At 40.9% G+C, this 13,445-nt stretch overlaps 1 protein-coding gene and 1 long non-coding RNA gene across 4 annotated transcripts in view; one reads left to right on the top strand and one right to left on the bottom strand.

The window, feature by feature from the left end:
- The window catches only part of LOC122563675 (protein argonaute-1), a 117,906-nt gene that overhangs the window by 56,772 nt on the left and 47,689 nt on the right, over positions 1 to 13,445 (bottom strand). Inside the window, exons 6-10 of the mRNA XM_043717729.2 lie at positions 11,396 to 11,530; positions 6,524 to 6,611; positions 4,706 to 4,853; positions 3,799 to 3,918; positions 1,541 to 1,663 (exon numbers count right to left, since the gene is read on the bottom strand). Coding sequence (XP_043573664.1) covers positions 1,541 to 1,663; positions 3,799 to 3,918; positions 4,706 to 4,853; positions 6,524 to 6,611; positions 11,396 to 11,530 — 614 coding nt within the window. The remainder of the gene's footprint in view (positions 1 to 1,540; positions 1,664 to 3,798; positions 3,919 to 4,705; positions 4,854 to 6,523; positions 6,612 to 11,395; positions 11,531 to 13,445) is intronic.
- Positions 1 to 13,445, top strand: part of LOC122563676 (uncharacterized) — a 94,108-nt gene that overhangs the window by 69,502 nt on the left and 11,161 nt on the right. For 2 of the 3 annotated variants that reach the window (XR_015752159.1, XR_006315693.2), the window contains 3 exons: positions 59 to 681; positions 1,773 to 2,177; positions 2,225 to 4,006. This is a non-coding gene — a long non-coding RNA (uncharacterized LOC122563676). Of the gene's footprint in view, positions 1 to 58; positions 682 to 1,772; positions 2,178 to 2,224; positions 4,007 to 13,445 lie in introns of those variants that run through there. The other variant, XR_015752160.1, reaches the window with a different exon arrangement.

Raw genomic sequence — 13,445 nt, 5'->3', positions numbered from 1 at the left:
GAGCAACAGTCAATGTTTCAGGTTGATGATCTCACTTTAAACATTATTTATATTTCAGATGTACAGACATGATGGACTGAATGGCCTCTTTCTCTGCTCAGTTTGCTGGATGTCTGGTTTACAATGCACGTGATGCCAACAGCACAGGTTCAACTCACGTACTGGCAGAGGTCACCATGAAGGTCTGTCCTGCTTTCTCAACCTCGGCTGTGGCATGACGACTCTCAGATTCTTCTCTGACCTTACCTTCACAGATGATGCCTGGTCTGAGAAGTGTTTTCAACTCTATGTGCTTAGAGGTTTATACAAATCTGGAACCTGGTTCTAACACTGCCCTCAACGATGTCCACAGACACATTTTCTTTTTTGCAGGAGGTTACTGGATATTATCAAGATGAAAATATTAGTTTGACTTCTTCTAGCCCTAAAGCAAATTCTTGAAAACATTCCGCAGGTCAGGAGTATTTGCAAAAAGAATCGATGAAGTATTTTGAACATGAGTCGTTCTCAGGACTACTGGACTGTAGGTTCTGTTCAATGCCTGAATGCTTCTGAAGATTTGAGGGTTTTTTTTTTTACGATTGTCAGTACCTACAACATTTTGCCTTTTGCCAAACTAAAATCAGCTTTCAATTATCTTCTTGTTCTGTATTTCTCAGTTCCGTTGAGGAGAAAGTTAAGGTACGTGCTGCCTCTCAACTCAACTCTTGGGACAGTTTTTAAGATTTCCTTGCAGATAGAAAGAACGTTCCTACTTGCAGAACCTTTCAGAGAACACCTCTAGGACACCCGGACCAACCAACCCGTGGCTCAACACTTCAACTCCCCCTCCCACTCCACTAAGGACATGCAGGTCCTTGGATCCTCCATCGCCAGACCATAGCAACACGATGGTTGGAGGAAGAGCGCCTCATCTTTCGCCTAGGAACCCTCCAACCACAAGGGATGAACTCAGATTTCTCCAGTTTCCTCATTTCCCCTCCCCCCACCTTGTCTCAGTCAAATCCCTCGAACTCAGCACCGCCTTCCTAACCTGCAATCTTCTTCCTGACCTCTCCGCCCCCACCCCACTCCGGCCTATCTCCCTCACCTTGACCTCCTTCCACCTATCGCATTTCCAACGCCCCTCCCCCAAGTCCCTCCTCCCTACCTTTTATCTTAGCCTGCTGGACACACTTTCCTCATTCCTGAAGAAGGGCTTATGCCCGAAACGTCGATTCTCCTGCTCCTTGGATGCTGCCTGACCTGCTGCGCTTTTCCAGCAACACATTTTCAGATAGAAAGAACAAGCCCATTTATTTTTGATATATGTTCTAAGTAAGGTTAGGCGTGAACTTGGGCAGAAAATACTACTCAGTTGGATTAGGCATAGACTGCATTCACGGTTATAAAGTCTACCGAATCCTCTATGCTACTCTGACAGTTATCACAATCGATCTTTATCATGTTAGAACTCAATCACAGTATTTTATCGTGCTGCTCTCCAAATTATGCATGGTGTCTTCTCTTATGCGAATATCTGTGAACAGTTATCACTTACCCGGCCACCATATTGTAAAATCGGTGCTGGCAAAACCCGGCCTGTAACCTCAGTCATGTCATCTTTCACCTTTATCCCAAATTCCTGAATGTAAGGATCAAGGTTGTAGCTGGCGTTCTTCATCTGCACATACAATGTCAATTAGCATAGAATCCCACGGCTGAAACTCTTGCAGAAATTAGAGACTTTCAAATTTGACATACATTTTTTTTCTTATTTTCTCCGCCAAAAGGTGCTACATGAAAAGCAAACTGGACACTGCAAGAGTTTGAAGGCTGGGTTAATGAAGTTGACTAAATCCATTACTGGATTTAAACAGACACTTTTGAAAATGGTGAGTTTCAGAATGCTGAGGCATGATGACTAAAGGTTATTTTGCCAATCAGGAAGTGGAAGAAAATACAGTGTACCAGAGTAGAGGGTGTTAATTTGAGTCTAGTAGAGGTAGATTGGGAGATATTAACACAGTGGGAAATGCAGATCCAGTGAAACTGGCAAAGGCAAGAGTAAGAAGTGGGCCAAGGTTGGTGCAGTATGCAGACCTCCAGATAAATGAGAAAAATCTGTGAATGGTACTTTGGGAAGTCAAGAAGACAAACAGTAAAAAATTAGTTAATGCAGCCCAGAGGTGACAAGAGTGCAGATAAAAGTTTCAATAGTGACAGAAATGAGGCAGGAGTAAAGTTGCAGATAAAAGTTTCAATAGTGACAGAAATGAGGCAGGAGTAAAGATGGGCAATATGAGAAATGAAAGCAGTCTCAGTGATAAACCAGATATAATGTGGATGTTTAGCTTAGGATCAAGCAAGACAGAAATTGAGCACCAGTGAGTTCAATTATAAATCTCTAAGCAATTTACAAGTGAGATATGCAAGTGAGATGGAATTGGGGCTATGGTTATGATGAAGACTGTAAAGAACAGTTTCGGCCAAGCTGATGTTGAGCTGGATACGATTCTACCTCATCCATTACTAGACAATCTTTTGTCTAACAAAAAAAACCATGAAGAATATAGGGAATACTTGCCATCATTATTGAAAACATGGAGATTGTCAACATGTTTTCAGACAGTGCTGCTCAGCAACTTGCACATTCCAAGGCAGAGTGCCAGGTTTAGTCATAGAGCAAAGTTTGAAAACTAGGAAAGTATCATGATACAGAATAAGGAAAGAGAATAAAAAGTTTCAGAAACAGAGAGGTTAAAAATAGTTAAAAATGCAGGTGCCAATAAAGAGCAGGCACCTATTGCAAGACATAGAACATCAATGGTGAGAAATGGTTTAGTGCTGGGAGAGTGAAGATTTTAAGTGATGATGAACATGTGAAGGTTATTTTCAGGTACAATGTAGTCTGCAAAGATTTGAAAATGAAGAGAAGAATCTTAGATCAACTTGCTCGGTACAGAGAGCCTGAGCACTTGGCAATGACATAGTGATAGAACTGTAAGGGCTTGTCCTGGACATTTTCTACAGTCATAATATATTCACTAAATATTTGTATGCACAGTTATAGCCACGGAAAGGAGATGAAGAGGAATGTTTCAAATTATCCTTTCATAACTGAAAAACTGCCAAGAAGATGGCTCAGGATGAAGCACCAGCAGATGAGTCAATAACCTGCCTTTTATAAACTATAACCAGGTTACAGCTTTTCAAACATTGTTCTCTTCACTGGGGCAGAGAAGGTTAACAAGATTGAATAGAGATTTTCAAAATTATGTTAAGAAATATAAACAATGAGAACTTGTAAACAGTGGAACAAAGGTAATAGATTCAAAATTGTTGTTGGGAGGAGGTTTGCACAAGAAATATATTCATGGAGACAATTAGTAGAATATGGGATAGGTAATCACAAGCGATTTATAGAGGTGAGACATATTTCAAATGAAAACCATTAGTTTGATCAAAGAATAAAGGAAACAGAAATGAGAACAGAATAATTAGCTTCAGTGGAACAGCAGCATCAGCATGATGGACTGACTAAATGCTCTTCTGTGTTGTAAATTCCAAATATTTTCTAAACAATCTGTTCAGACACACCTCTGAAGCAGGTGGGACTTATTATAATTCTGATTATATTAAGTAAATTAACTTCTCACTGACAACAACTAAACTGCAAAATGGAAAATGAAAACTATAGACAATTTTCCTGTAAAACAAAGAGTGGCCACACAAGTGACACTAGATATGAATTAAATGCAAGACCCAAATGAATTGTGCATCAGAAATCTATTGTCTATATGGATTTCCACTGCTCACCAGTCGACTGATCTCTTCCTGCCTGTCTGGCGCTGATCGTGCTGTTGCTTTAATCATTGTTGATGTTTGATTGTCCGTAAGTTTCTTGATGCATCGTTGTCCAGGTACTATGTTACATACCTATGAAAATGAACAAGGAATCTTAGTCCTGGCCAAGTTATATTTGTAAGTAAAAATTGGCTACTTTTTTTTTGTTTCTCATGTTCCACTAGAGTGAAACCAGTGAAATAAGGATTTTGACAACTGACAAAAAATGACGGTGTAACACTGTAAAACAGTAAAACAGAGCAAAGAATTTTACTGTCAGGGAAGGGAAATTATTCAGAAGCTTCTTTTGTATTTTTAAAATCAGCTATGTCATACACACAGGTGTTCAACAGGTTGCAGCAATGTTACAATAAACTGACAGAGCTGCAATCTTTCTGACAGTTTTTATTAAGGGATAAACATTTTAGCAGAAATGAAAGCTGTGTTAACATTTGCTCATCATACGAGAAGTGCAAGTTGCCTACCACTAGATGATGCTACTGCACTTTCCATTATCCTTCAGCATCATTGCCTTGACTCTCTACACAACTAAAGTGTGCTCTGTACTGCACCAATTGCCATTCTCATTTTAAACAACACACTTCAGATATTAAAATATATGCTGCCATTTATATTCTTATAAATGAGATTTTGCCATCAAACCTGCACCTGGTCTGCGACAGTGCCTGTTCGTCTCCCCAATTCACTCTCCAGCCCCTTTTCCCAGGTCTGTCTTTTTAAGTTTCAACCAGTTGCTGCCATTTAAAAAATACTCTCCCCTTTGGAGACTCACGTCTTTGGTCTCACCAAAAATTTCCTAACCTCTTGCTCTTTCCTATGGAGAGGCTCTCCCTTCAGCTAAACTGCAGTTACATCTCACCTCAAGTGGCAGGTAGGTGTGCTTCTGTTCCTGTCCCACCTGTAAACAGGGTAAGTGTGGGTACTTTAGCTGAAGGTTGTATTTCTGTTTGAAATATTGCGCTACTGTGCACTCCACAGTCTGTCCACTTTCCAGTTGCAAGGGGAACCTGGGAGAAAAATAACCACGTTGTGATTACCAGATGCTCACAAACATTGAAACCCCTGACTCGGCTTTTTCTCACGTATCAGAAAGGCTGAGGGCCAATGTGTTTCACTCTCAACAAAAACTTTACACCTTAGCTCAGTTTCCTTTCCATCAAGCAGAACTTGACAGCATTCAATGAGGACCATGCTAGATCCTGAAATGAATTTCACATCTCATGTCCAATTCAATACCCAAGCCTATTTATTTTAATTTTTTAACAATCCTTGCTTCTGCTTTCAGCTAAAATTCCCAATGCACTGAAGCTCTCATTCAATTTCTCTAAGCTTAACTTCTCCAGTACTCTCCTTGCTGGTCTATAATATTCCATACTACATTATCTCCCAAAAGCCTGCCATCTTATCCTGTGCTAGGTTCAGCTCTCCATTGTCGTTGGCCTTGCCAACCTCTACTGGTTCCCAGTTCCCTAATTTAAAGGTACTATGTTACACTCCTTAAAAGTGAATGAGGCATCTCAGTCCTGTGCAAGGTTTCTTTTTAAAACAAGTATAATCACCAATAAATCCAAAAACAAATTCAGAGAAATACCTGCTTAGTGATTGATGAAAATGTGAAATTCTGACTGAATTGAGTAGATGAATTTAAATAAAGCTAGTTAAGTAAATGAGGGAAGAAGTAGAAGGACAAGCTGACAGGATTAGAAGTATGAGAGAAAGTGAGGTCTGCAGATGCTGGAGATCAGAGCTGAAAATGTGTTGCTGGAAAAGCGCAGCAGGTCAGGCAGCAGCCAAGGAACAGGAGAATCGACGTTTCGGGCATAAGCCCTTCTTCAGGGCTTATGCCCGAAACGTCGATTCTCCTGTTCCTTGGATGCTGCCTGACCTGCTGCGCTTTTCCAGCAACACATTTTCAGGATTAGAAGTATAGTGAGGGGAGGCTCATTTGCAGCATAAACACTGGCAGTCACTCTTTAAGATAAACAGTATGCTTCTATGTGGTAAAATTCTACTAATAATCTCAACATTTTCACTTAAAAGACCTCAACAATCTTATCCCACCCACAAAGTCCAATTCCTACATCCCAATTTAAATCACCTGTTGAGATTTCTTTTTTTGTATCCCACCTTCCCTAAATTGGAGTCATGCACTCCCGAAACTTCTCAATTTCTCTATTTTTCTACCAGGATCACTGCAAAACTTACCACTTTTGAGAGGGTTTCAGTCACCTCTTACTCAAGTATTGCTCAGCATCCTGTAAATGAAGCGTCACAAGACAGCGTCCATAGTATAAGCATTACATAAATACGAGGTGCTGTTATTACAATTATAATTCCAAAATTTTAAGATAACTTTTACACATTTTAGTAGGCCTCAGATTGTTCAAAAAATTGAAATGGGATAGGAGTACGGTTGTATTCACTTGTTGCAAGATTTTAGATTGTTTTTTGGATCTTTACTGATTTTCATTTACGCTATTTGAAAGCAAATGAAGATCTACTTTCCACCAATGAGTACATTTCAGTTCAGAACTATGAGCACCACCACACTAGAGCCCAGAAATAAATATGTGCACCACTAAAGTCTGTTGCAAAGGTCAAGTAACCTGACTGCTTTTCACAGATATATGCATAGAATGAAACACTATAATTTCATTGCATTAAAGTATATACTAACGTCTGGTGACTGGCTGGCCGCCGGGTGACATTGCACACTCGATACTTCCTCTTCATCTGTCCGCAATGAGTCACCTCTACTTTTAAACCTGTACAAATCAGAACAAAAAGATCAAGGCCAGGAATACTGGAAGTGCCCTGATGGTTCAGCTGGTTAGAGAATGAATAAGCTGACAATCAAGATCTACATTGTATTCCCGGTTTTGAGCCAAATTAGTTGATGGCGTTGGATGCAAAAGACAAGAAATATTTTCTGAAAGTCATCCAGTGACCTATATCAGAAGTGCATGTATGATTCTGCATTGAGGATATGACTTAACATGCCAGTCAATGAAACTAATGCTCTATTCTCACACTTTGAGCATTTGATGTAGATGTCAGAAGGCAACTATGCAGTGTAAATGATCTTTTGCTCCTGAAACCCCAAAAACCCTGATTTTCCCTTGTGCTTCTGAGCATGAGCACATCTCGCAAGGAAGCTGCACAGGTCCTATGAATGACATAGTTTAGGACAGTAAATGCTTGGACAGCATTGCATTTCAGACTTGCTGTATTATATGCTGTACCTTCCGATAATATCAGGGAATGCTCTGAACAGCAGGATCAATTAGTAAACCCAATGTTAAACTAAGTACACAGTCTTCCTATTGTTGTCAAACATGCCCACAGAATAAATGGACAGAGTTAATAACAAAGGATTACCATTCTAAGTGGTTCTTAATATAAAGGGAGGGGAGGGGAACAGGAATGTGTTTGCTTGCAAAGGAGGGGGTGGTATGGGAAAATATTCCACTTTACCTGATAAACCACTCAACAGCATTTCAGACAATACACACAGCCTTTTGTTATTCGGTAATGATAATGGAGGGCTACCTGCTAACAGGAAAACCATTAACACAAAAGAAATCTCCTTTCCAGTTTAAATATTTATATTACTGCTTCTGCTTTTTCGTGAAAATGCCTGGCAATTCTGTTTATACAGCATATGAATAGTTTGTGGAATGAGAGGAATGCTATTGAACAGAAGCTGCAGATCTGTTGTGCTTTGTCCACTGAATAAAGACATACATTGGAAGACAACTTCCATTTCAGATATTGTTCTCCCATAAAACATGCTCAATAGAAGCTTCACTATTGATTATTTTGTCTTACAACCCAAATTCCTACAACACATTGAACAAAAGAAGCTGAAGACCAAGCAGCAGCAGCATTATAGAGAAGAAAAACTATCCATAAATGATCCAACTCTTTTTTTTTGGAAAGTTGGAATTTCATGCTGCAGCATTACTTTTAAACTCTCTTCATCTCTAAAATGCCTAATTGTGTGTGAATGCAACGTGTTACTTTTCAACAGGTCTATCATTACCACTTATGTACATTATTAAAAGCTGCTATGGACCAAAGAAAGAAATACCAAAAATAAGTCTACTACCAAGCACCCTTTTTTTGTTTGTACAGGGCATGTAGAATTTTGCCCATTTCAAACAACAATTTTACAAATTTATAGGTGGCCTCAAGCAGGTACTCACAGCAAGTTAGAAGACTAGTTTAAACCCCATCTAACTTAAACGCGTAACCTAGACTGATGTTTCTGTGAAGTACGAACAGTGTGCTGTAGAATTGACAGGGTGTATTGCAGATGAAATTGTAGGCATGTTCCTTTGGGATGGAGTAAAGTACATTCCAGATTTACTTACATATGGAGGAGCCATAATGAACTGGCCACTGCAAATATAATATGTCAAGATTGTGAAATTCCACAATGTACCAATGATGTGACTGCAGCTAGGCTGATCTGAAAATCTGTGAATATTTTGCAGTAACCTCACAAATCTTTAAACAGCCAGAGTTAAATCACTAAATGCATAAAGTAGTGAAAAATGGGTCTTCTGACTGCTGGTTAAACAAAACCTGCAGTCTTGGGTTTGACTATTCATTAGCTGCAGGTTACTGGGTGAATGGGAGACAAAGCTATAAGAACTGGCAGCCAAAGTTCTAAGCCCATAGTTCTAACTCAATATTCCAGTCCAATACTGGAGGGTGTGCTGCACTGCCACCTTTCACCAGAGAAGTACCATAGAATCCCTACAGTGTTGAAACAGACCATTTGTCCAAACAAGTCCACACCGACCTTCCGAAGAGTATCCAACCCAGGCCCATTGCCCTACCCTAAATTTCTCATGACTAATACACCTAACCTACGCATCCCTGAACACTATGGGAAATTTAGCATGGCTAACTCACCTAACCTACACATATTTGGACTGTGAGAGGAAACCGGAGCACCAGGAGGAAGTCCACACAGACAAGGGAGAATGGGCAAACTCTACGCAGACAGTCACCCGAGGCTGGGATCAAACCCGGGTCCCTGGTGCTGTGAGGCAGCAGTGCTAACCACTGACCCACATTCATCCAAAGTCCTACCTAGTGGCTCAAGTGAATGTAGAAGACCCCATGAGCCAATTCAAAGAGGAGAGTCCTCCAGTATCCTGGCCAAAATACATCTCTCAAACCACATCAATTAAAGAAATGAAACAAGAACAGGAATTACTGGAGAAACTCAGCAGGTCTGGCAGTTTCTGTGGAGAGAATGCAGAGTTAAAGAAAGGTCACTGGACTTGAAACATAAACTCTGCTTCTTCTCCACAGATGCAGCCAGACCTAGAACAATGGTGTTATGCAGCATGGAAACAGACCCTTCAGTCCAACTCATCTTTGCTGACCAGGTATCTCAAACTGAATTAATCACATTTGCCTGCAATTAGCTCATATCCCTCTAAACTCTTCCTATTCATATACCCATCCAGATGCCTTTTAAATGTTGTAATTGTACCAGCCTCTACCACTTCCTCTGGCGGTTCATTCCATACACACACCACCCTCTGTGTGAACAAGTTACCCCTGAGGTCCTTTTTAAATCTTTCCCCTCTCATCTTAAACCAATACCCTTTACATTTGGACTCCCCCACTCTAGGAAAAGGACATCGGCTATTCATTCCATCCATGCCCATTATTTTATAAAGCTCCATAAGATCGGACCTCAGCTTCTGACACTCCAGGAAAAAAGCACTGGCCTATTCAGGCTTTCCCTATAACTCAAACCCTCCAGCCCCAGCAACATCCTTGTAAATTTTCTCTGCATCCTCTTAAGTTTAACGACATCCTTCCTATAAAGGGGTGACCAAAATTGTATACAGTATTCTAAAAATGGTCTGACCAATGTCCATACAGATGCAATATGACATCTCAACACCTCTACTCAATGCACTGACCAATGAAGGCAAGTGTGTCAAATACCTTCTTCACCACCCTTTGGGCAAAAGCCCTTCATCAGGAATAGAGGCGGGAAGCCTCCAGGGTGGACATCCTTCCCATAGAAGGGTGACCACAATTGTATGCAGATTTATCTCTCCACCCTGGAAGCTTCCTGCCTCTATTCCTGATGAAGGGCTTTTGCCCGAAACGTCGATTTCCCTGCTCCCCTGAATGCTGCCTGGCCTGCTGTGCTTTTCCAGCACCACTCTGATCTAAACTCTGGTTTCCAGCATCTGCAGTCCTTACTTTTGCCTTCTTCATCGCCCTGTCTACCTGCGATTCCACTTTCAGGAACTATGCACCCACACCCCAAGGTTTCATTGTTTGACAACGCTCTCCACAGCTCTACCATTAAGGGTACAAGTCCTGCCCTGATTTGCCTTACCAAAATGCAAAATTTAAATTAAACTCCATCTGCCACTTCTCAGCCCAATTGATCAAGATCCTGTTGCCCAATCATCTTTATTGGCCATTATACCACCCACTCTGACATCATCTGCAAACTTACTAACCATATCTCCTTTATTCACATGACAAAAAGCAGTAGACCCAGCACTGATTCTTGTGGCACACCGTTGGGCACAGGTCTCCAGTCTGAAAAGCAATCCTCTACCACCACCCTCTCTCTCCTACCTTCAAGCCAAATTTGTATCTAACTGGCTCGCTCACCCTGCATCCCATTGTAATCTAACCTTACTAACCAGTCTGCTATGCGGAATCTTGTCGAACATCTTGAAGTACATTCAGACAAAGTTTATGCTGCCTTCATCAACCTTCATCACTTCAAAAAAAAAGCTCAATTAAGTGATACACGATTTCCCATGCATAATGCCATGCTGACTATTCCTAATCAGTGCTTGCCCTTCCAAATGCATGTAAATCTTATCCCTCAGAATGCCCTTGAACACCTTACCCACCACTGATGTCAGGCTCACCAGTCTATAGTTCCCTCGCTTTTCCTTACAGCCTTTCGTAAATAAAGGCATATTAGCCAACCTCCAGTCTTCCGGCACCTCACCCATGGCTGTCGATCATACAAATATCTCAGCAAGGGGCCCAATAATCTCTTCCCTAGCTTCCCACAAAATTCTAAACCTCACTAACCAGTGTACCATGCAGGACCTTGTTGAAGGACTAGTGTCTCCAACAATTTCTGTTTTTCTTCTGAATCTTCAGCATCCACAGTTATTTATTTAATTGATCAAACATAAAAAATGTGGTAGTCCTTTAATTTGCTGCTTGTAGGATCTTTCACTATATGCATTGGTTTTCACAATGTGCATTACAAGAGTGACTGCATGTAAGAAAAATCCATTCATTGCAAAATATTGACGTTGAATGAATGCAAGATTACTGTGAAAGCATCTACATGGAGAAAACACAGTTGTTCAGGTGTCTGGGCAAGCATTTCCTCCGCAGCAAATACTTATAATAATAGCGTTTCTGGTCATTTATCACAGTTTGTGTGCCTTGCTGCATGCAATTAGCTGTGTTTACTTATAAAATATTGACCAAATGTCAAGAACGCCAAAACAAAAAGTCAAATGATGAAACCTACCTTTAATTTCTTTCGTAAAACGCACTCTTTGAGAATCAGTAAGAGGCTTTGGCTGCTCATCAATGTTCCGTATGTCAAGGACTTCACACATAAATTCAATTACAGGCTGAGCTTTGTAGAAAGCTGTTGCTGATACTAAAATAAGGTAAAAGTAGATCATAGTCAATTACTATTACTCATAACTAACAAGTACAACATGTAAGATTAAAATTGTTGTTCAAGAGTGACTGGCAAAAAACTTAACAAAAATGATAAAAGGTGAAAAGTAACTTTAAAAGAAACACCACAGCAATCCTAAGCACGCTTTACAGCTTGCAATAAGACAGCATCTTTAACATAGGGAAACTTCATAAAAGGGGCTACATAAATGCAAGCTGACATTTACTTAGGAAAGGAATACAACCATTTGATAACAACAGGGGACCCGTTTTCACTTCATAGTGCTTGTACTTGCAGCTTTAACAAACAACTTTCAACCATATCAGAATGTGCACATAAGGATATAAAACAGCATCATGACAAATGCAATACAATAAGTCACTATTTGCATCATTTCAAAAGGTTTTTGCTACAAAAAGACTGGTGGGCAGTCACGTGCCTTCAGTCACGACAGGACCCATGAAGAGGAGGAAAAGAGAGCATACATATCTAAAGAGACCTAATGAGACAGTGAGAGGTTGGTTTTAGCGCAGATGGTTTGCACTCAAACAGAACTGCAGCTCAGTTGTTTGCAGAGTGTTTTCCTGGTGCTTTGGGAAGGGTTTAAAAAGAATTGGCAGCAATCTGAGAACCAGGAGAGAGACAGCACTAGGATAGCAAATAAGTAGTTAATAGGTGGGTTCAGAGTAAGGGAAAAAATAATAAAGTCTAAATCAGTATTACTGTGTATTTGTATGTATGAAGACCATGGTTATTGTGAAGATTAGATTACATTACAGTGTGGAAACAGGCCCTTCAGCCCAACAAGTCCACACCGACCCGCCGAAGCGCAACCCACCCATACCCCTACATTTACCCCTTAACCTATCAGTACGGGCAATTTAGTATGGCCAATTCACCTGACCTGCACATCTTTGTGACTGTGGGAGGAAACCGGAGCACCCGGAGGAAACCCACGCAGACATGGGGAGAACGTGCAAACTCCACACAGTCAGTCGCCTGAGGCGGGAATTGAACCCGGGTCTCTGGCACTATGTGGCAGCAGTGCTAACCACTGGGCCACTGTGCCGCCCACACGGGCCATCTTTGGATGGCCATCTTTGGATGGAGCAATGAGTGTGCAATCACAGGAACACAATGCGCAGTGAGACATCATTGCCCAGTTATAGAGCAGCAACAGCTGGCACAAAGATGCTGCTGCCAGTACAATCAGCTGAAACAAAACATTACACGCTTCAGAGGGATATTAGCTAATCAAAGCTTCCTTGACTTCTGAACAGTCACTTTCTCCCGCAGGGGTTAAAACTGATGGAACGAGGGACTAAGCAGCACCCCATCCTGGAGTGAAATTGATGTAAGGAGCTGGGGAAAATAACCGAGGAGCATGGGTATTGGGTATCGCTTCTAAAAACTAACATGAACTAAAGGTGTGGAAATCTGTTCATGCAATAATGCTGACAAATCCTGACAGAGAAATGTGAACTGGATGTATGTGCACAGCCACATCCTAACGTCTGACATAGCCTGATGTCACTAACAGACAAGTTAGCATTTCGAGTAATTACTCCAATATGTGAATGCACAAATATACTCAACTAGACTGACGAATTTTAGGCAGGGACTGCCATATAGAAATATGATGGTGTAGCTAAAACAGATATCTGACTCGAAGAAGAGCAGGACTGGTTGTTAAATATTTCTGGAGACAAAGTGTGCAAGAAAGATAGGCAAGAATTAAAATGAGGTGGGAGAGTAGTATTGATTAAGTGCAGCATTACAGTGGGCGGGGTGGGGGGGGCAATGACTGAAGTGATTTGGCTAAAGCCAAGGGACAAAGAAAAAGGCATTTCTCAATGTAGTCTATTGGCCACCAAATAGTGGTAAGGATGAG

This window comes from Chiloscyllium plagiosum, unplaced genomic scaffold (genome assembly GCF_037043375.1).
Source record: "Chiloscyllium plagiosum isolate Xiang-an unplaced genomic scaffold, Cpla_swu_hap1 HiC_scaffold_30, whole genome shotgun sequence".
In the NCBI taxonomy this organism is placed as follows: Eukaryota; Metazoa; Chordata; class Chondrichthyes; order Orectolobiformes; family Hemiscylliidae; genus Chiloscyllium; species Chiloscyllium plagiosum.
Note: the sequence above shows the minus strand (reverse complement) of the source record. Positions and strands in the feature narration are given on the sequence as shown.